Genomic DNA, 24,182 nt, shown 5'->3' on the forward strand with positions numbered 1-24,182 from the left:
GGGCAACTTAAATAAAGTACCGGACAACCCCTTTAATTTTTTATATAAATTGTACATTTGTTTGGGATGAACTTACGCTTGGAAATTCCTATAATCTGATGAAATTAAAGTATGAAAAATGTGAATAAATATCTTGGTTTTATAGATAATTTCCTTTTTACAGTTATAATGTAATTATACAATGTCAGGTAGTGTCACCTGTTGTTGTTGTTGTTGTTGTCTTTCCTGCTGGTGTTGCTGTTGTTGTTGATACCACGGTTGGTCCTGTTTTCGTTGCTTTACTTCCTGTAGTTGATATTACACCTGTAGTGTTCCTGGTGGTCACTGAACCTCCATCTGGAACAATTGTAGGGGAAACATTAGAAATATTCTTTTTACATAAAGCGGTTCTGTTCTGGGTTTGTCTTCCATCTGTGAAATCATCTTAGTACAATAAATTACTTGTTACTTCATTCATTTGATGTAATTACCATTTTCTGTTACATGTGACTATATTTCTGTATTAGACTGGGGTCCCGCGTAACAGTTGTCACCTTGGGGGGTAAACTGAGATACAGAATTTAAATGATCCATTCATTTTTCTCATTATTTTTTTCTTGTAAAAAGACTCCCAGGCTTCATAGATTTTTTACTATTCTCCAAATGATTGCAACTGTGAGCAGAGATTGATTGGTAGCACAAGAACCGGAGTCAGTTTACAGTTCCAACAAAAGAAGATGTATTCTGTAGTCAGGACCGGATGTTAGTTTTCAGAAACAGTGGAAAAACCAGGATCAGAAGCAAAGTCAAAACCAGGAGATGGAAACCAGTGTGGAACCAGATTTTAAATCAATAGAATTAATCAGTGTGACCCAGTCAGGATGCGAAACACACCCAGGAGGGAACCAGAATCCAAACCAGGAGACAATTCAGGTCCAAATCACAGATAAAGAACAGTGTCAGAACCAAGGTAGAACCAGGGTTAGATCCATAGTCAGAACTAGAAGTTGATACAGGAAATTACAGGACCCAAAATGAGGCTAATTAAGGCTTTAGATGACAAAAAGTGTACAAAAAACTAGATATTTTTTATTTATACCAAATTTTCTGTACATTTGATGCAATGATTGCTCCTTATTCCATTTTTTTAGGGAGGTGAGATCACCAAAAAAATGCAATTCTACCACAACTGGGTTAATTAATTCCATCAAATTCCATATTATGATAGATTGGACTTTTACAATTGCAGCGATATCAAATATGTTTATGTTTTCCCTTTATTTTTGACGAGGAAAAAGAGGGCTGACTTGAAATTTAAAATTTTTTTTTTAATTTTTTTACATTATTTTTTAGTCAGCTCATATGGACTTATATATAGTCTACATACACCAATTAGTATCTTTCTTAAAACCTTTTATAGGATTTGGATACCTTCAGGCCTTTTTTATTTTGTTTCAGTTAAGTGCATTTATTTAGGGGATAAAATTAATTTTTGCAATTGGATTTCATTAAACTTTTCTGTATGGGGCTGCTGGAAAAAGCAAAATACAGGCTTTAGCGGCCCCATAGGGATAGAATGGAGCGGCGGTCGAGCATGTGCTCTGTTGCTCCATTCCAACAGCTATTAAAGCGCCCCATTTTGGTGATTGGCACGGCCCCAAGAAGTCGGACCCCCATCGATCAAGAAGTTGTCACCTGTTGTTGTTGTAGTTCCAGCTGGTGTTGATGTGTTCGCTAGTGTTACTGTTGTTGCTACCACGGTTGGTCCTGTTTTTGCCGTTTTACTGTCTGTAGATGATGTTACACCTGTAGTGTTCCTGGTGGTCACTGAACTTCCGCCTGGAACAATTGTAGGGTAAACTTTAGATATATTGTTTGTAGATAAGGTGGTTGTGTTCAGGGTTTGTCTTCCATCTGTGAAATCATCTCAGAATAATAAATTACTTGTTATTTCCTTCATTCATTTTATGTAATTAGCATTTTTTTGTTACATGCAACTATATATGTGTATTAGACTGGGGTCTTGTATAGCAGATGTCACCTTGGAGGGTAAACTGAGATACAGAATTTACGTAATCCATTCATTTTTCCCATTATTTTTTCTTGTAAGAAGACTCTCAGGCTTTAGAGACTTTTTAGTATTTGCCAAATGTTTGCAACTGTGAGCGGAGCTTGATTGGTAGCACAAGAACCGGGGTCAGTTTACAGTTCCAACACCAGAAGATGCAGTCTGTAGTCAGGAGGACCGGATGTTACATTTCAGAAACAGTGGAAAAACCAGGATCAGAAGCAAAAAGTGGAAACCAGTGTGGAACCAGATTTCCAACCAATAGCATTAACCTATGTGAACCAGTCAGGATGAGAAACACACCCAGGAGTGAACCAGAATCCAAACCAGGAGACAGTTGAGGTCTAAATCACAGATAAAGAACAGCATCAGAACCCAGGTAGAACCAGGGTTAGAACTAGTAGATGTTATCAGAAGTCAGTAGCAGAAGTGGATAAGGAAATAACAGGACCTAAAATGATACCAATTATGGCTTTTGACCACAAAAAGTGTACATAAAAAAACTAGGCGCAGAGTAAGGCTTTAGATAAGTCACCAAAAGAACCAAGTAGCAGAAAACAATTCTTCAGGATATCCCAGACTTAGAGAGAATCCGTCACCAGGTCAGAAGTGGCCAGTTTAGCTCCTGTCTTTATTTATTTTTTTCTTAAAAATTCGCCATTGGGTCCCAGAGATATGGGCCTTTTTATTTAACGCCAGTGTTTCTTGTCTTCTCTAAGTGAATGTCTTACATACAGAATAAAAACATTTGACATACTAAATGAAAAACTTCAGAGTCCTTATAAAAAAGGAAATACAGTTATATGAAAAAGTTTGGGCACCCCTATTTATCTTAAGCTTAATGTTTTATAAAAATTGGTGTTTTTGCAACAGCTATTTCAGTTTTATATATGTAATAACTGTTGGACACTGTTGTCACTTTTCTGGTGAGGTGCCCATACTTATGCACCTGTCAAGTTTTGTTTGAATGCAGATTGCACATTTTCTGTTAGTACAATAAACCTCATTTCAAGGCAGAAACATTACTGTGTCCAACAGTTATTACATATATCAAACTGAAATAGCTGTTGCAAAAACACCAATTTTTATAAAACATTAAGCTTAAGTATAATAGGGGTGCCCAAACTTTTTCATATAACTGTATGTGCAAAGACTGGCCACTTTGGACAGTATCGAGCTGGTAACATGCCCTCTTTAAGGAACAGTGAATTTTTTTTGTTGCACTTTTGCTTCTTCCCCCACTTTTTTCAATAGCCATAACTTTTATATTTTTCAGTCAAACATATTTTTTGCTGGACAAGTTGTAGTTCTGAATGACACCTTTCATTTTGCTGTACATTGTACTGAAAAACTGGGAAAAAAATTCCAAGTGGGATGAAATGGTGAGAAAAATGTAATTCCGCCATTGTTTTTTGGGCTTTGTTTTTACTACGTTCATTGTACAGTAAAAATGAGCTGAAATCACGATTCTCTGGGTCAGTACAATTACAGCAATTCTCATCAAACATCTCTTTCTTTTCAATTTAAGTAATGGAAAAAAAAAAATCTGAATATTATTTGTGTCTGAGATCAGTAACATTTTTAGTTTTCTGCTTATGGGGCAGAGTGTTTTTTTTTTTTCTCTTATGCTGTGAGTTGATATTTTTATTGATACCAATTTTTCTGTACATTTGATGCTTTGGTTATTACTACATTTTTTAAGGGGGTGAAATCACCCCAAAATACGCAATTCTGTAATTTTAATTTATTTTTTGTTTACAAAGTTTATAGATCGGGTTAATGAACATTTTGATGGATTGGGCTTTATGCAGCAACACCAAATATGTTTATTTTTTATTTGTTCCCATTGTTTTTAACACGTGAAAAGAAGGTTGACTTGAACTTTTATATCTTTTTTTTTTTACATTATTTTTTAGTCATCCCGTATGAACATCTATATAGTCGATCTGCCTTTGTTCATAAACTTAAATCTTTCCTTGTTGAGGGACTTTAGTTCAGGCTTTAAATATAACTAAAACTAGATGGAAATAAGACAGAATTGCTCATAAAATAATTATGTATAATAAACTATAGCCTGCCCCCTCTGCCTATATATACCGATTAGTATCTTCCTTAAACTTTTTTATAAGATTTGAACACCTTCAGGGCTTTTTAATTTTTTTAAGTTAAATGCGTTTACTTAGGGATAAAATTATTTTTTGCACCTACAGGCTCTATATATCAAAGTACATGGCTGGCAGCAAAAAGTGGTAACTGTAGATCCATCAGTAAGCTTGCTCTAGTAGTAGTGTTTGTAGCTCTTCTCTTTCTTCTACTGACCTCCTTTGAGCTCATTTAGGACTACACCAAGATTGAGCTTTGACCTGGATAAGAGCTGAGCACTGCAGCTTTCTTGCCAGGTCGGTGGTCCCCCAATAGAATAGTTACACGCGCCGCCCCTTCGACCCGGCTTCAGATGAGCACTGAAGGATCTGTAATAGATCTGTAATAGATCGCTCAGTGCACATCGGCTGCCATTGTTCTCAGAAGAAAGAGTCTTGTCCTCACGACAATGATAATGTTTTATGTAGCACAATTGATCATTTCAAATCGATGAATGAGTGTTTTGCTTGTTCGTCGGGTGATTGGCAGCCTTTTTCGACTGCTCAGTTATCGTTAACGAGCATTCCTAGGACCTTTTGCAAACTCTACCACCAAAATGAGCTCACTGACTAATTCACTAATTCTAAGTCTTTGTGCAGCCAACAGTAATTTTTAAGCTTACAATTGGATTGGTATACGTACCTCCTGTTGTCTTTCCAGGCGCTGGAGAAGCACTTGCTGTGAATTGAGTGTTTATCGTCACATTTGGATTAGTGGTCTTTATGGATTCTGGACTAGTTTTGATTGATCCTGTAACATTACTTGGGTGAGTAGGTACAGAACTTGTTATCTCTCCAGGTACTGAAGCACCACTTGTTCTAGATGGGGTTGTGAAGCTAAGACCTGTACTAGTAGATGCACCATGTGTAGATTTTGTAGTCTGCCCGGATGCTGGAGAAGCACTTGCTGTGGGTTGAGTTTTTAACGTCACATTTGGATTAGTGGTCTTTTCTGATCCTGGACCACCACTTGTGTTAATAGACACACTACTAGAAGCTCTTGTTGTCTCTCCTGGTACTGTAGGACCACTTGCCCCAGATGTAGTTTTTACACTCCCACTTGGAATAGTAGTTGCACTAATACCGGTAGATCTTGTAGTCGGCCAAGTTGCTAGAGAACTTCTTGTGCCGGATTGAGTGTTTATGGTGACATTTGGATTAGTAGTCTTTCTTGATCCTGTAACACTACTTGGGTGAGTAGGTACAGAACTTGTTATCTCTCCAGGTACTGAAGCACCACTTGTCCTAGATGGGGTTGTGAAGCTTAGATCTGGACTAGTAGATGCACCATGTGTAGATTTTGTAGTCTGCCCAGATTCTGGAGAAACACTTGCTGTGGATTCAGTGTTTACCGTCACATTTGGATTTGTTGTCTTTCCTGATCCTGGACTGCCACTTGGGTTACTAGACACACTACTTGAAGCTCTTGTTGTCTCTCCTGGTACTGTTGGACCACTTGACCCAGATGTGGTTACTGAGTTTACACTAACACTAGTGGAGGACCCACTATCTGAGGATGTTCTTGTGCCCGTTCCAGGTTCCTGAGTAGTTCTTGTTCCGGATGTGGTTGTTATTTCAGACCTAGAAATAGTTGTTGAACCAGTGATTGCAGCTGCGTTAGTTGGGAGATAGGAAGAAGACACATGAGTTAAAATTGAATGAAATCAGTAAGTTTATCTGCAGTATATGTGTACTGCTTTGTTCATTGTTAGGCAGCATTTTGTAAAAAAAAAACTCTGCTGTACTTTAAAGATATACTGAAGAATTGCAGTTTTACATTTTCTGGAGTAAAGGAGAATTGAAGACGTTCCTTTCAGCCTCAGGTTATTGTGGCATTGTTAGACATTTGTCTTGATGTTACTCTTTTAACTTATTAGTTTCATTAAAACCTCCTTCCATTTCCCTCTATGGAAGGTGCGTGCCAAGACAGGAAGCGATATGGTTATACCGTTCGGTATTACCCAGGGCAGTCTAAATTGAGGTACAAAGTTAAGGAATCCTTTGATTTTTGCATTAAGTTTTTCCTGTAAGAAGACTTCCCAGCTTGCCAGACTTCTCAGTAATCTCTGAATGGTTTCAACTGTTAGTAGAGATTGCATGGCAGCACAAGAACCAGAGTCAGTTTACAGCTCTAGAACCAGAAGATGTAGTTTGTAGTCAGGACCAGATGTTAGACTTCAGGAACAGTGGAAAAAACAGGATCCAAAGCAAAACCAGAAGGTGGAAACCAGTGTGGAAACAAAATTTTGAACCAAAATAATTAACCAGTGTGAACCAGTCAGGATGAGACATACACCCAGGAAGGAACCAGAATCCAAACCAGGAGAGAACTGAGGTCCAGGTCATAGATAGAGAAGAGTATCAGAACCAAGAAAGAACCAGAATTAGATCCAAATTCAGAACTAGTAGATGTTATTTGAAGCCAGTACCAGAAGTTGATACAGGAAATTACAGGACCCAAAATGTGGCTGATTAATGCTTTAGACCACAAAAGGTGTACGAGAAAAACCTAGGCGCACAGTTAGGCTCTAGATAAGTCACCAAAAGAGCTAAAAGAAAACAAAGCTTCAGGACATTCCAGACTTAGAGAGGAGCTTCCACCAGGGCAAAAGCAGCTAGTTGTTGCTCTTATTTTATTTCTGCTGTTTTTCTGAGTATTATTTTTTGTAAAAAAAAATCCGTCAATGGTTTCTAGAGATATGGGTCTTCTTATTTAACACAGATTTTTTTTTGGTATTTACAAGGAGTCTTGATTTGACTGTGACTATGCAGAGCAATAATAATTAGGGATACTAAATAAAAAGTCCAAAATCTCTGAATCTGCTAATTTTTAAGAAGTAAAAAAAAAAAAACAGCAGACAAAGGGGAACAGCAGGAATAAAATAAGGGCATATCTGGCCACTTTTAACAATTTTTACCTGGTGGCTGGTTCTCCTTAAGGTCTATTTACACGGGTAAAAAATTGGTAAAGAAATGGACTTAACACTTATTTCTAATCATGAGCCCATATAAACATATATATAGTCATTCAGCTCTTGTTCATGGACTTAAATCGGCCCTTGTAAGCCGGTCTTTAGTCGGCTTTAAATATAACTATAATTAGCTGAGATTAAGGGAAATATTGATCATTAAATAATCATGTATAATAATAAACCATAGCCTGCCCCCTCTCTCTACATACACTGATTGGTACTTTTTTTTATAGGATCTTTTTCTTTACTTAAATGCATGTATTTTGGGCTAAAATTACTTTTCTTTTTGCAACTGGGTTTCATTAAACATTTGTAAATATTTGTGTCCTACAGGCTCTATGTATCATAGTACACAGCTGGCAGCAGAAAGTGGTAACAATGAATCCATCAGTAAACCTGCTCTGGTGGTTGTAATTGTAACTCTTATCTTTCATCTACCTTCATCTACCTAACTCCGAGCTTTGATGTGGATACATAAGCCGCCTTGGCTTCAGATGAGCACTGAATAATGTCTAATAGATCTGTAATAGATTGTTCCATGCACATCGGCTGCCACTTTTCTCGGCAGCACAATAATTTTTTGTCTAGCACAAAAAATTATTTCAGCCTATAAATGAGCGTTTTGCTTGTTCGTCGGATGATTAGCAGCCTGTTTAGATTGCTTTATTATTGTTAACGAGCGTTCTTAAGACCTTTAGAAACTCTGCCACCAAAACGAGCTCACTGATGTATTAACTTTAACTCTTTCTGCAGCCAGCAGGGATTTTTAAGGTTACAATTGGATTGGTATACGCACCTCCTGTAGTCTGCCCAGATACTGGAGAAGCACTTGCTGTGGCTTGAGTGTTTATTGTCACATTTGGATTAGTGGTCTTTACTGATTGTGGCCCACTACTTGTGTTAATAGACACACTACTTGAAGCTTTTGTTGTCTCTCCTGATACTGTAGGACCACTTGCCCCAGATGTGGTTTCTGAGCTCCCAATTGGAATAGTAGTTGCACTACTACCGGAAGATCTTGTAGTCGGCCGAGTTACTAGAGAACTTCTTGTGCCGGATTGAGTGTTTATGGTGACATTTGGATTAGTAGTCTTTCTTGATCCTGTAACACCACTTGGGTGAGTAGATACAGAACTTGTTATCTCTCCAGGTACTGAAGCACCACTTGTCCTAGATGGGGTTGTGAAGCTTAGACCTGGACTAGTAGATGCACCATGTGTAGATTTTGTAGTCTGCTCAGATGCTGGAGAAACACTTGCTGTGGATTCAGTGTTTACCGTCACATTTGGATTAGTTGTCTTTCCTGATTCTGGACTACCACTTGGGTTACTAGACACACTACTTGAAGCTCTTGTTGTGTCTCCTGGTACTGTTGGACCACTTGCCCCAGGTGTGGATTTTGAGCTTACACTAACACTAGTGGAAGAACCACTATCTGAAGATGTTCTTGTGCTCGTTCCAGGTTCCTGAGTAGTTCTTGTTTCGGATGTAGTTGTGATTGCAGATCTAGAAATACTTGTTGAACCAGTGACTGCAGCTGCGTTAGTTGGGAGATAGGAAGAAGATACATGAGTTAAAATTGAATGACGTTGAGTAAGTCGATCTGTTGTGTATACACTGCTCAAAAAAATAAAAGGAACACTTAAACAACAGAATATAACTCCAAGTAAATCAAACTTCTGTGAAATCAAACTGTCCACTTAGGAAGCAACACTGATTGACAATCAATTTCACATGCTGTTGTGCAAATGGAATAGACAATAGATGGAAATTATTGGCAATTATCAAGACACACTCAATAAAGGGGTGTTTCTGCAGGTGGGGACCACAGACCACATCTCAGTACCAATGCTTTCTGGCAGATGTTTTGGTCACTTTTGAATGTTGGTTGTGCTTTCACACTCGTGGTAGCATGAGACGGACTCTACAACCCACAGAAGTTGCTCAGGTAGTGCAGCTCATCCAGGATGGCACATCAATGCGAGCTGTGGCAAGAAGGTTTGCTGTGTTTGTCAGCGTAGTGTCCAGAGGCTGGAGGCGCTACCAGGAGACAGGCCAGTACACCAGGAGACGTGGAGGGGGCCATAGGAGGGCAACAACTTAGCAGCAGGACTGCTACCTCCAAATCCAGGCCTCCATTGGTTAATAAATTTGATTTCCATTGATGATTTTTGTGTGATTTTGTTGTCAGCACATTCAACTTTGTACAGAACAAAGTATTCAATGAGAATATTTAATTCATCCAGATCTAGGATGTGTTATTTGAGTTGTCCCTTTATTTTTTTGAGCAGTGTATATGTGCTGCTTTGTTCAGTAATAGGCGTTATTTTTTTAAAGTTCTGCTGTACTTTAAAAATGTACACCAGAATTGTGTTGATACTTTTTCTGGAGTAAAAGAGAATTGAAGATGTTCCTTTTAGCCTCGGGTTATTGCAGCATTGTTAGACATTTGTCTTCATGTTACTATTTTAACTTGTTAGTTCCATTATAATCTCGTTCCATTTCCCTCTATGAAAGGTGCGTGTCATTAGCTTTTACCGTTAGATGAATTGGAGTTAGTAAAGGCTGTTATGACTGGAACATTGTAGACCCTGTACCTTGATCAGATTGACCAAGGGCTGGCAAAATTGAGATATAGAATTTAAGGAATCCTTTGATTTTTTTTTGCATCATATATTTCCTGTAAGAAGTTTCCCAGGCTTCACAGACTTCTGAGTAATCTCCAGAACTGGTTACTGGTTGTAACTATTAGTAGAGATTGAGCTCCAGCAACAAGAACCAGAGTCCGATTACAGTTCCAGAATCAGAAGATGTAGTCTGTAGTGAGGACCAGATGTTTGACTTCAAGAACAATGGAAACCCAGGATAAGAAGCAAAACTACGAGATGGAATCCAATGTGAAACCAGATTTTGAAACAACAGAATTTATCAGTGTGAACCAGTGAGGATGAGAAATATACCCAGGAGAGAACCAAAATCCAAACCAGGAGACAATCGATGTCCAGGTGAGAGATAAAGAACAATATCAGAACCAAGTTAGATCCAGGGTTAGATCCAAAGTCAGAACTAATAGATGTTATCAGAAGTCAGTAGTAGAAGTGGATACAGGAAGTAACAGGACTAGTGATGAGCGAGTATGTTCGGTTAACCCTTTCGCCGAGTATACTCGGCCGAGCATCGAGTATTTATAGAATGCTCGGGCTTTAAGTTTTCGTCGCTCCATGAACATGATTTGCGACTGTTTGACAGATTTAATACATGTGAGGAATGCCTGTTTTTCCAGAATTCCTCACATGTATTAAATCTGTCAAACAGTTGCAAATCATGTTCACGGAGCGATGAAAACTTAAAACCCGAGCATTCTGTGTATACTCGGCGAAAGGGTTAACCGAACATACTCGCTCATCACTAAACAGGACCCAAAATGTGGTTGATTAGAGCTTCAGACCACAAAAAGTGTAGAAGAAAAACCTAGGCGTACAGTTAGACCCAAAGAACTAGAAGAAAACTACATTCCAGACTTAGATAGTCACGGGCGTGTCAGAGGTAACAGATAGTCTCCCTGCAGTGGGTTGCAGGAGATCTCTACGTTTGGCATTGCAGACAGTTTCTTAGATAAGAGGCTGTCTTTAGGACTGAGCGGCTACCTCTCTCTTGCTAATTAGCTCTCTGGCCTGGGTGTATATATACCTGATGTGTCTGAAGGGGAGTTGCTGACTATATCCATTTCTATTTGTGAAGCTTAGCAGGAGCAGTACTTCGTCCTCTCTGGAGCTTGAGGCTGTGTGCTTATTTCGAGTTCATCTAAAGCTAAGCCATTTCCCCTGTTTTGTCCACCCTTGTTATCTATAGAGTTTAGTGGAGGTTGACTAGTGCTCATTTCCTTCCATCCCTAGCCGTAGCCATACGTCAGGGAGAGTAGGGCGTGGCACACGTGCGGCAATTGCTGAAGAGGCAATATAGGGCTAATAGTTGAGACAGGGTGATGCTAGACCAGACCAGGAGGTCTCCACTTCCCCTCCTTCCCTAGTGTCTGAGCTCCCTTTCCCTTTTCCCTCTATGTTTCACTAATTCTTCCCCACGCCTGGCGTGACATAGAGAGAACCAGTCACTGGGTCAAAAGCTGACAGCTTTTGCTCTTATTTTATTTCTGCTGCTCCACTGAGTATTATTTTTTTTTTTGTAAAAGAATCCATCAATTGTACCCAGATGTATGGGTCCTTTTATTTTTTTGGTCTGTACCAAGGAGGTATTAATTACAGTGTAACTATGCAGAGCAATTAAAATTGGGTGTACTAAAAAAAATGACCTGCATCTCCAGATCTGAAAATCTTTGAGTAGTTAAAAAACACAGAATACAAAAGGGAGCAGCAAGAATAAAATAAGAGCAAAATTGGCCACTTTTAACAATTTTGACCTGGTGGCAAATCCTCATTAAGGTCTTTTTACATGGGTACATAATTGGTGAACAAATAGACTTAATACTTATTTCTAATCATGAGCACATATAAACATATATATATTTAATCAGCTCTCGTTCAAGGACTTAAAAGTGGATCTTTAGTCCAGGCTTTAAATATGAAAAAAAACTTAAATGCATGTATTTTGGGCTAAATTTCATTTTTACAATTGAGTTTTATTGAACATTTGTAACCCTTTGACTCCTACAGGCTCTATATATCACAGTACATGGCTGGCAGCAGAAAATGGTAACTGTGAATCCATCAGTAAATTTGTTCTGGTAATGATGTTTGTTACTCTTAACTTTTATCTACTGAACTTCGCGCTTTGATGTGGATACACGAGCCGCCCCGGCTTCAAATGAGCACTGAATAATCTGTAATAGATCTGTAATAGATCGCTCTGTGCACATCGGCTGTCACTTTTCTCAGCACGAGTCCTATCTACACAAGAACAATAATCTTTAGTGTAGCACAAAAAATAATTTCCACTGATGAACGAGCGTGTTGCTTGTTCTTTGTGTGATTTGCAGCCTGTTTGGGCTGCTCGATTATCGTGACCGAGCGTTCCTAGGACCTTTACAAACTCTACCATCAAAAGAAGCTTACTGATTAACTCACTTTAACTCATTCTGCAGCCATCAGTGATTTTTAAAATTACAATTGTATTAGTATACGCACCTCTTGTAGTCTTCCAAGGCGTTGGAGATGGACTTTCTGTGGATCGAGTGTTTTCCGTCACATTTGGATTAATGGTCTTCATGGATTTTGGACCACCACTTGTGTTAATAGACACACTACTGGAAGCTCTTGTTGTCTCTCCTGATACTGTAGGACCACTTGTCCCAGAAGTGGTTTTTACACTCCCACTTGGAATGGTAGATGCACTAGTACCTGAAGACTTTGTAGTCAGCCGAGTTACTAGAGAACTACTTGTGCCGGATTGAGTGTTTAAAGTGACATTTGGATCAGTAGTCTTCCATGATCCTGTAACACTACTTGGGTTAATAGTTACAGAACTTGTTATCTCTCCAGGTACTGAAGCACCACTTGTCCTAGATGTGGTTGTGAAGCTTAGACCTGGACTAGTAGATGCACCATGTGTAGATTTTGTAGTCTGCCCAGATGCAGGAGAAACACTTGTTGTGGATTGAGCGTTTACAGTCACATTTGGATTAGTTGTCTTTCCTGATCCTGGACTACCACTTGGGTTACTAGACACACTACTTGGTGCTCTTGTTGTCTCTCCTGGTACTGTTGGACCACTGGCCCCAGATGTGTTTTTTGAGCTTACACTAACACTAGTGGAGGACCCACTATCTGAAGAAGTTCTTGTGCTCGTTCCGGGTTCCTGAGTAGTTCTTGTTCCGGATGTGGTTGTTATTTCAGACCTAGAAATAGTTGTTGAGCCTGTGATTGTAGCTGCGTTATTTGGGAGATAGGAAGAAAACACAAGTTAAAATTGAATGAAGTTGAGTACGTTTATCTGCAGTATATACCGTATGGGCTGCTTTGTATGATGTTAGGCAGCATTTTTTTTTAAAGCTTTGCTGCACTTTAAAGATGTACAGAAGATTTTCAGTGGTACGTTTTCTGGAGTAAAAGAGAATTGAAGATGTTCCTTTTAGTCTCCGGTGTTTGCAGCATTGTTAGACATTTGTGTTCATGTTACTATTTTAACTTGTTAGTTCCATTAAAACCTCTTTCCATTTCCCTCTATTGAAGGTGCGTGTCACTTGGTTTTATCGTTAGTTAAATGCTGTTTTGATTGGAGCAAGTTAGACCCTGTACCTTGATCTGATTAACGAAATGCTGGCACAATTGAGGTCCAGAATTGAATTAATCCTTTGATTTTTTTGTATTATATTTTTTTCTGTAAGAAGTCTCCCAGTCTTCACAGACTTCGTCGTAATCTCCGAATGGTTATAACTGTTAGTAGAGATTGAGAGGCAGCAACAAGAACCAGAGTCTGCTTAGAGTTCCAGAACCAGAAGATGTAGTCTATAGTCAGGACCAGATGTTTAACTTCAGGAACAGGGGAAACCCAGGATGGGAAGCAAAACTAGGAGATGGAATCCAGTGTTGAATCACATTTAGAATTAACCAGTGTGAACCAGTCAGGATCAGAAACACACCCAGGAGAAAACCAGAATCCAAACCAGGAAACAATTGAGGTCCAGGTCATAGATAAAGAACCGTATCAGAGCCAAGGTAGAACCACAGTTAGATCCAAAGTCAGAACTAGTAGATGTTTTCAGAAGTCAGTACCAGAGGTTGATACAGGAAATAACAGAACCCAAAATGTGGCTGATTAGGGCTTTAGATCACAAAAAGTGTACAGAAAAAAACCTAGGTGCACAGTTAGACTCTATATAAACCACCGAAAGAACTAGAAGAAAACAATTCTTCAGGACTTTCCATACTGGAGACTACCTGCCACCAGGTCAAAAGCTGCCAGTTTTTGCTTTTATTTTATTTCTGCTGCTCCACTGAGTATTATTTTTCTTTGTAAAATAATCCATCAATCGTTCCCAGAGGTATGTGTCTTTTTATTTCTTTGGTCTGACTCTTTGCCAAGAGGGAGTTAATCACAGTGTAGCTATGCAAAGCGATAAAAATTGGGCGTACTAAATAAAATGACCCAAGTCTCCAGATCTGACAATTTTTAAGTAGTTACAAAACAGAATACAAAAGGGAGCAGCAAGAATAAAATAAGAGCAAAATTGGCCACTTTTGACAATTTTGATCTGATGGCAGGTCCTCATTAAGGTCTATTTACATGGACACATAATTGGTGAACAAATGGACTTAATACTCATTTGTAATCATGAGCACATATGAACATATATATATATATATATATATTCAATAAGCTCTCGATCAAGGACTTAAATCTGTCCTTAAAAGTGGATCTTTAGCCCAGGCTATAAATATGACTAAACTTAAATGCATGTATTTTGGGCTAAATTTCATTTTTAGAATTGAGTTTCATTAAACATTTGTAACCCTTTGACGCCTACTGGCTCTATATATCACAGTACACAGCTGGCAGCAGAAATGGTAACTGTGAATCCATCAGTAAACTTGTTCTTGTAATGATGTTTGTTACTTTTAACTTTTATCTACTGAACTTCGCGCTTTGATGTGGATACACGAGCCGCCCCGGCTTCAGATGAGCACTGAATAATTTGTGATAGATCTGTAATAGATCGCTCTGTGCACATCGGCTGTCACTTTTCACAGCACGAGTCCTATCTACATGAGAATAATAACTTTTTGTGTAGCACAAAAAATATTTTCCACTGATGAACGAGCGTGTTGCTTGTTCTTTGTGTGATTTGCAGCCTGTTTGGGCTGTTCAATTATCCTGACCGAGCGTTCCTAGGACCTTTACAAACTCTACCATCAAAAGGAGCTTACTGATTAACTCACTTTAACTCATTCTGCAGCCATCAGTGATTTTTAAAGTTACAATTGAATTAGTATACGCACCTCTTGTAGTCTTCTGAGGCGTTGGAGATGCACTTTCTGTGGATTGAGTGTTTTCCGTCACATTTGGATTAATGGTCTTCATGGATTCTGGACCACCACTTGTGTTAATAGACACACTACTAGAAGCTTTTGTTGTCTCTCCTGATACTGTAGGAGCACTTGCCCCAGATGTGGTTTTAACACTCCCACTTGGAATGGTAGCTGAACTACTACCAGAAGATCTTGCAGTTGGTGGAGTTACTAGAGAACTGCTTGTGGCAGATTGAGTGTTTAAGGTCACATTTGGATCAGTAGTCTTTCTTGTTCCTGTAACACTACTTGGGTTAATAGACACAGAACTTGTTATCTCTCCAGGTACTGAAGCACCACTTGTCCTAGATGTGGTTGTGAAGCTTAGACCTGGACTAGTAGATGCACCATGTGTAGATTTTGTAGTCTGCTCAGATGCTGGAGCAACACTTGCTGTGGATTGAGTGTTCACCGTCACATTTGGATTAGTTGTCTTTCCTGATCCTGGACTACCACTTGGGTTACTAGACACACTACTTGAACCTCTTGTTGTGTCTCCTGGTACTGTTGGACCACTTGACCCAGATGTGGTTACTGAGTTTACACTAACACTAGTGGAGGACCCACTATCTGAGGATGTTCTTGTGCTCATTCCAGGTTCCTGAGTAGTTCTTGTTCTGGATGTGGTTGTTATTTCAGACCTAGAAATAGTTGTTGAACCAGTGATTGCAGCTGCGTTAGTTGGGAGATAGGAAGAAGATACATGGGTTAAAAATGAATAAAGTTGAGTAAGTCTATCTGCAGTTTATTTGTGCTGCTTTGTACAATGTTAGGCAACATTATTTTTTTAAAGCTCTGTTTTACTTTGTGAAGAATTGCAGTGATGCTTTGTCTGGAGTTAAAGAGAATTAAAGATGTTCCTTTTAGCCTCGGGTTATTGCAGCATTGTTAGACATTTGCATTGCTGTTACTATTTTATTTTATTATTTCCATTAAAACCTCCTTCCATTTCCCTCTATTGAAGGTGTGTGTCATTTTGTGTTACCGTTAGATGAATTGGCGTTAGTAAAGGCTGTTATGACTGGAACATTTTAGACTCTGTACCTTGACCAGATTGACCAAGGGTCGACAAAATTGAAGTACAGACTTTAAGGAATCTTTTGATTTTTTTTCATTATATTTTTCTTGCAAGAAGACTCCCAGGCTTCAAAGACTTCTGAGTAATCTCCGAATGGTTAACTGTTAGTAGAGATTGAGAGGCAGCAACAAGAACCAGAGTCCTCTTACAGTTCCTGAACCAGAAGATGTAGTCTGTAGTCAGGACCAGATGTTTGACTTTAGGAATAGTGTAAACCCAGGATGAGAAGCAAAACCAGGAGATGGAATCCAGTGTGAAACCAGATTTCGAACCAACAGAATTTATCAGTGTGAACCAGTGAGGATGAAAAATACACCCAAGAGAGAACCAAAATCCAAACCAGAAAACAATTGAGGTCAAGATGTCAAAGAACAGTATCAGAACCAAGGTAGAACCAGAGTTAGAACTAGTAGATGTTATCAGAAGTCAGTACCAGAAGTTGATACAGGATAATACAGGACCTAAAATATGTCTATTTAGGACTTTAGATCCAAAAATATGCAAAAGAAAAACCTAGACGCACAGTTAGGCTCCAGATAAACCACTGAAAGAACTAGAAGAAAACAATTCTTCAGACTGTTCCAGACTTAGAGACAACCTACCACCGAGTCAAAAGCTGACAGTTTTTGTTCTTATTTTATTACTGCTGCTCCACTGAGTATTATTTTTTTTGTAAAATCATCCATCAATCGTTCCCAGAGATATGGGTCGTTTTATTTTTTTGGTCTGTACCAAGGGGGTGTTGATTGCAATATAACTACAAAGAGTGATAAAATTGGGCATACTAGATAAAAAGACCCAAATCTCCAGATCTGAAAGTTTTAAAGCAGTTAAAAAAAACAGAATACAAAGGGAACAGCAAGAATAAAATAGAGAAAAAAATGGCAATTTTTGACAAATTTGATCTGGTGGCAGATCCTCATTAAGGTTTATTTACATGGACAAGTAATTGGTGAACACTTATTTCTAATCATGAGCCCATATTAACATATATATAGTCAATCAGCTCTCGTTCATGGACTTAAATCGGCCCTGGTAAGTGGGTTTCTAGTCCAGGCATTAAATATAACTATAATTAGCTGAGATTAACAGAAGAATTGATCATCAAATAATCATTTTTTAATAAACCATAGCCTGCCTCCTCTATCTACATACATTGATATCTCCTTTAAAACTTTTTCTAGGATCTTTTTCTTTACATAAATGCATACATTTTGGGCTAAAATTCATTTTTACAACTGGGTTTCTTTAATCATGTTATCAATTTGGCTCCTACAGGCTCTGTATATCACAGTACACAGCTGGCAGCAGAAAGTTGTAACTATGAATCCATCAGAAAACTTGCTCTGTCAGTGATTTCTCTGCAAGGAGAAATGTTACCCCTTAGATACTGGTCTGACGCCTCTCATCCAGCCATACCAGAACTCACACTTTGCAGTGATGAGGGGCAGTACCCCAAAACACAGTGTCTGCAAATTGAGTTTCTGGTTCTGGCTTATATCCTACAGTCATATGAAAAAGTTTGGGCACCCCTATTAATCTTAAGCTTAATGTTTTATAAAAATTGGTGTTTTTGCAACAGCTATTTCAGTTTGATATATGTAATAACTGTTGGACACAGTAATGTTTCTGCCTTGAAATGAGGTTTATTGTACTAACAGATAATGTGCAATCTGCATTCAAACAAAATTTGACAGGTGCATAAGTATGGGCACCCTTATCATTTTCTTGTTTTAAATACTCCTACCTACTTTTTACTGACTTACTAAAGCACTTTTTTTGGTTTTGTAACCTCATTGAGATTTGAACTTCATAGCCAGGTGTATGCAATCATGAGAAAAGCTACTTAAAGGGGCTACTTGCAAGTTGTTCTCCTGTTTGAATCTCCTCTGAAGAGTGGCATCATGGGCTCCTCAAAACAACTGTCAAATGATCTGAAAACAAAGATTATTCAACATAGTTGTTCAGGGGAAGGATACAAAACGCTGTCTCAGAGATTTAACCTGTCAATTTCCACTGTGAGGAACATAGTAAGGAAATGGAAGAACACAGGGACAGTTCTTGTTAAGGCCAGAAGTGGCAGGCCAAGAAAAACATCAGAAAGGCAGAGAAGAAGAATGGTGAGATCAGTCAAGGACAATCCTCAGACCACCTCCAGAGAGCTGCAGCATCAACTTGCTGCAGATGGTGTCACTGTGCATCGGTCAACTATACAACGCACTTTGCACAAAGAGAAGCTGTATGGGAGAGTGATGCAAAAGAAGCCGTTTCTGCAAGCACGCCACAAACAGAGTCGGCTGAGGTATGCAAAAGCACATTTGGAGAAGCCAATTTCTTTTTGGAAGAAGGTCCTGTGGACTGATGAAACCAAGATTGAGTTGTTTGGTCATACAAAATGGCGTTATGCATGGCGGCAAAAAAACAGCATTCCAAGAAAAACACTTGCTACACACAGTAAAATTTGGTGGAGGTTCCATCATGCTTTGGGGCTGTGTGGCCAATGCCGGCACTGGGAATCTTGTTAAAGTTGAGGGACGCATGGATTCCACTCAGTATCAGCAGATTCTTGACAATAATGTTCAAGAATCAGTGATAAAGTTGAAGTTACGCAGGGGATGGATCTTTCAGCAAGACAATGATCCAAAACACTGCTCCAAATCTACTCAGGCATTCATGCAGAGGAACAATTACAATGTTCTGGAATGGCCATCCCAGTCCCCAGACCTGAATATCATTGAACATCTGTGGGATCATTTGAAGAGGGCTGTCCATGCTCGGCGACCATCAAATTTAACTGAACTGGAATTGTTTTGTAAAGAGGAATGGTCAAATATACCTTCATCCAGGATCCAGGAACTCATTAAAAGCTACAGGAAGCGACTAGAGGCTGTTATTTTTGCAAAAGGAGGATCTACTAAATATTAATGTCACTTTTCTGGCGAGGTGCCCATACTTATGCACCTGTCAAATTTTGTTTGAATGCAGATTGCACATTTTCTGTTAGTACAATAAACCTCATTTCAAGGCAGAAACATTACTGTGTCCAACAGTTATTACATATATCAAACTGAAATAGCTGTTGCAAAAACACCAATTTTTATAAAACATTAAGATTAAGATTAATAGGGGTGCCCAAACTTTTTCATATAACTGTAAGTCATGTGATAAGGCTCGTTAAAGGGGCACTATTGACTTTTAGGATTGCTACTTCCTATAGGCAGCACTACAGTTCTAGTCCTCTTCCTCTCTGAAGAGAAAATTAGCATATTTCCTAGAGGAGCATTGTGGCTTTAAAAGTCTCCTCATCTGACATGCTTAACATGTCGCTCTCCTACAAGGAGAAATGGTACCCCTTAGATATTCGTAGTGATTGTAACTCTTATCTTTCAGCTACTGAACTCCGAGCTTTGATGTGGATACATGAGCCGCCTCGGCTTCAGATGAGCATTGAATAATTTGAAATAGATCTGTAATAGATCGCTCAGTGCACATCGGCTTCCACCTTACTTGGGAGCACAATGATCTTTTGAGGAGCACAAAAAATAATTTCAACCGATGAACGAGCTTTTTGCTTGTTCATCGGGTGATTTGCAGCCTGTTCAGACTGCTCGATTATCGTGAATGAGCGTTCCTAGGACATATAGAAAGTCTACCATCAACACGAGCTCACTGACGGATTCACTTTAACTCTTTTTGCAACCAGCAGGAATTTTTATGGATCATTATACGTACCTCCTGTAATCTTCCCAGGTGCTGGAGAAGAACTTGTTGTGGATTGAGTGTTTACTGTCACATTTGGATTAGTGGTCTTTACTGATTCTGGACCTCCACTTGTGTTAATAGACACACTACTAGAAGCTCTTGTTGTCTCTCCTGATACTGTAGGACCACTTGCCCCAGATGTGGTTTTTATGCTCCCACTTGGAATAGTAGTTGCACTACTACCAGAGGATCTTGTAGTCGGCCGAGTTACTAGAGAACTTCTTGTGCCGGATTGAGTGTTTATGGTGACATTTGGATTAGTAGTCTTTCTTGATCCTGTAACACTACTTGGGTGAGTAGATACAGAACTTGTTATCTCTCCAGGCACTGAAGCACCACTTGTTCTAGATGGGGTTGTAAAGCTTAGATCTGGACTAGTAGATGCTCCATGTGTAGATTTTGTAGTCTGCCCAGATGCTGGAGAAACACTTGCTGTGGATTGAGCGTTTACCGTCACATTTGGATTAGTTGTCTTTCCTGATCCTGGACTGCCACTTGGGTTACTAGACACACTACTTGAAGCTCTTGTTGTGTCTCCTGGTACTGTTGGACCACTTGCCCCAGGTGTGGATTTTGAGCTTACACTAACACTAGTGGAGGACCCACTATCTGAGGATGTTCTTGTGCTCGTTCCAGGTTCCTGAGTAGTTCTTGTTCCGGATGTGGTTGTTATTTCAGACCTAGAAATAGTTGTTGAGCCTGTGATTGTAGCTGCGTTATTTGGGAGATAGGAAGAAAACACAAGTTAAAATTGAATGAAGTTGAGTACGTTTATCTGCAGTATATACCGTATGGGCTGCTTTGTATGATGTTAGGCAGCATTTTTTTTTAAAGCTTTGCTGCACTTTAAAGATGTACAGAAGATTTTCAGTGGTACGTTTTCTGGAGTAAAAGAGAATTGAAGATGTTCCTTTTAGTCTCCGGTGTTTGCAGCATTGTTAGACATTTGTGTTCATGTTACTATTTTAACTTGTTAGTTCCATTAAAACCTCTTTCCATTTCCCTCTATTGAAGGTGCGTGTCACTTGGTTTTATCGTTAGTTAAATGCTGTTTTGATTGGAGCAAGTTAGACCCTGTACCTTGATCTGATTAACGAAATGCTGGCACAATTGAGGTCCAGAATTGAATTAATCCTTTGATTTTTTTGTATTATATTTTTTTCTGTAAGAAGTCTCCCAGTCTTCACAGACTTCGTCGTAATCTCCGAATGGTTATAACTGTTAGTAGAGATTGAGAGGCAGCAACAAGAACCAGAGTCTGCTTAGAGTTCCAGAACCAGAAGATGTAGTCTATAGTCAGGACCAGATGTTTAACTTCAGGAACAGGGGAAACCCAGGATGGGAAGCAAAACTAGGAGATGGAATCCAGTGTTGAATCACATTTAGAATTAACCAGTGTGAACCAGTCAGGATCAGAAACACACCCAGGAGAAAACCAGAATCCAAACCAGGAAACAATTGAGGTCCAGGTCATAGATAAAGAACCGTATCAGAGCCAAGGTAGAACCACAGTTAGATCCAAAGTCAGAACTAGTAGATGTTTTCAGAAGTCAGTACCAGAGGTTGATACAGGAAATAACAGAACCCAAAATGTGGCTGATTAGGGCTTTAGATCACAAAAAGTGTACAGAAAAAAACCTAGGTGCACAGTTAGACTCTATATAAACCACCGAAAGAACTAGAAGAAAACAATTCTTCAGGACTTTCCATACTGGAGACTACCTGCCACCAGGTCAAAAGCTGCCAGTTTTTGCTTTTATTTTATTTCTGCTGCTCCACTGAGTATTATTTTTCTTTGTAAAATAATCCATCAATCGTTCCCAGAGGTATGTGTCTTTTTATTTCTTTGGTCTGACTCTTTGCCAAGAGGGAGTTAATCACAGTGTAGCTATGCAAAGCGATAAAAATTGGGCGTACTAAATAAAATGACCCAAGTCTCCAGATCTGACAATTTTTAAGTAGTTACAAAACAGAATACAAAAGGGAGCAGCAAGAATAAAATAAGAGCAAAATTGGCCACTTTTGACAATTTTGATCTGATGGCAGGTCCTCATTAAGGTCTATTTACATGGACACATAATTGGTGAACAAATGGACTTAATACTCATTTGTAATCATGAGCACATATGAACATATATATATATATATATATATTCAATAAGCTCTCGATCAAGGACTTAAATCTGTCCTTAAAAGTGGATCTTTAGCCCAGGCTATAAATATGACTAAACTTAAATGCATGTATTTTGGGCTAAATTTCATTTTTAGAATTGAGTTTCATTAAACATTTGTAACCCTTTGACGCCTACTGGCTCTATATATCACAGTACACAGCTGGCAGCAGAAATGGTAACTGTGAATCCATCAGTAAACTTGTTCTTGTAATGATGTTTGTTACTTTTAACTTTTATCTACTGAACTTCGCGCTTTGATGTGGATACACGAGCCGCCCCGGCTTCAGATGAGCACTGAATAATTTGTGATAGATCTGTAATAGATCGCTCTGTGCACATCGGCTGTCACTTTTCACAGCACGAGTCCTATCTACATGAGAATAATAACTTTTTGTGTAGCACAAAAAATATTTTCCACTGATGAACGAGCGTGTTGCTTGTTCTTTGTGTGATTTGCAGCCTGTTTGGGCTGTTCAATTATCCTGACCGAGCGTTCCTAGGACCTTTACAAACTCTACCATCAAAAGGAGCTTACTGATTAACTCACTTTAACTCATTCTGCAGCCATCAGTGATTTTTAAAGTTACAATTGAATTAGTATACGCACCTCTTGTAGTCTTCTGAGGCGTTGGAGATGCACTTTCTGTGGATTGAGTGTTTTCCGTCACATTTGGATTAATGGTCTTCATGGATTCTGGACCACCACTTGTGTTAATAGACACACTACTAGAAGCTTTTGTTGTCTCTCCTGATACTGTAGGAGCACTTGCCCCAGATGTGGTTTTAACACTCCCACTTGGAATGGTAGCTGAACTACTACCAGAAGATCTTGCAGTTGGTGGAGTTACTAGAGAACTGCTTGTGGCAGATTGAGTGTTTAAGGTCACATTTGGATCAGTAGTCTTTCTTGTTCCTGTAACACTACTTGGGTTAATAGACACAGAACTTGTTATCTCTCCAGGTACTGAAGCACCACTTGTCCTAGATGTGGTTGTGAAGCTTAGACCTGGACTAGTAGATGCACCATGTGTAGATTTTGTAGTCTGCTCAGATGCTGGAGCAACACTTGCTGTGGATTGAGTGTTCACCGTCACATTTGGATTAGTTGTCTTTCCTGATCCTGGACTACCACTTGGGTTACTAGACACACTACTTGAACCTCTTGTTGTGTCTCCTGGTACTGTTGGACCACTTGACCCAGATGTGGTTACTGAGTTTACACTAACACTAGTGGAGGACCCACTATCTGAGGATGTTCTTGTGCTCATTCCAGGTTCCTGAGTAGTTCTTGTTCTGGATGTGGTTGTTATTTCAGACCTAGAAATAGTTGTTGAACCAGTGATTGCAGCTGCGTTAGTTGGGAGATAGGAAGAAGATACATGGGTTAAAAATGAATAAAGTTGAGTAAGTCTATCTGCAGTTTATTTGTGCTGCTTTGTACAATGTTAGGCAACATTATTTTTTTAAAGCTCTGTTTTACTTTGTGAAGAATTGCAGTGATGCTTTGTCTGGAGTTAAAGAGAATTAAAGATGTTCCTTTTAGCCTCGGGTTATTGCAGCATTGTTAGACATTTGCATTGCTGTTACTATTTTATTTTATTATTTCCATTAAAACCTCCTTCCATTTCCCTCTATTGAAGGTGTGTGTCATTTTGTGTTACCGTTAGATGAATTGGCGTTAGTAAAGGCTGTTATGACTGGAACATTTTAGACTCTGTACCTTGACCAGATTGACCAAGGGTCGACAAAATTGAAGTACAGACTTTAAGGAATCTTTTGATTTTTTTTCATTATATTTTTCTTGCAAGAAGACTCCCAGGCTTCAAAGACTTCTGAGTAATCTCCGAATGGTTAACTGTTAGTAGAGATTGAGAGGCAGCAACAAGAACCAGAGTCCTCTTACAGTTCCTGAACCAGAAGATGTAGTCTGTAGTCAGGACCAGATGTTTGACTTTAGGAATAGTGTAAACCCAGGATGAGAAGCAAA

General features: G+C 39.0%; 1 protein-coding gene across 22 annotated transcripts in view; it reads right to left on the reverse strand.

Moving 5' to 3' along the window:
• Window positions 1-24,182, reverse strand: part of LOC141156998 (uncharacterized) — an 88,772-nt gene that overhangs the window by 13,916 nt on the left and 50,674 nt on the right. For 7 of the 22 annotated variants that reach the window (XM_073643659.1, XM_073643656.1, XM_073643655.1 and 4 more), the window contains 7 exons: window positions 22,803-23,543; window positions 19,992-20,732; window positions 15,113-15,853; window positions 7,957-8,697; window positions 4,832-5,800; window positions 1,675-1,893; window positions 199-336 (listed from right to left, as the gene is read on the reverse strand). In XM_073643659.1, the coding sequence (XP_073499760.1) occupies window positions 199-336; window positions 1,675-1,893; window positions 4,832-5,800; window positions 7,957-8,697; window positions 15,113-15,853; window positions 19,992-20,732; window positions 22,803-23,543 (4,290 nt within the window). Of the gene's footprint in view, window positions 1-198; window positions 337-1,674; window positions 1,894-4,831; window positions 5,801-7,956; window positions 8,698-12,179; window positions 13,043-15,112; window positions 15,854-19,991; window positions 20,733-22,802; window positions 23,544-24,182 lie in introns of those variants that run through there. The other 15 variants (XM_073643672.1, XM_073643673.1, XM_073643676.1 and 12 more) reach the window with 11 other exon arrangements.

Source organism: Phyllobates terribilis, unplaced genomic scaffold (assembly GCF_046119375.1).
Source record: "Phyllobates terribilis strain yellow unplaced genomic scaffold, ASM4611937v1 Scaffold_8__6_contigs__length_399053987, whole genome shotgun sequence".
NCBI lineage: Eukaryota > Metazoa > Chordata > Amphibia > Anura > Dendrobatidae > Phyllobates > Phyllobates terribilis.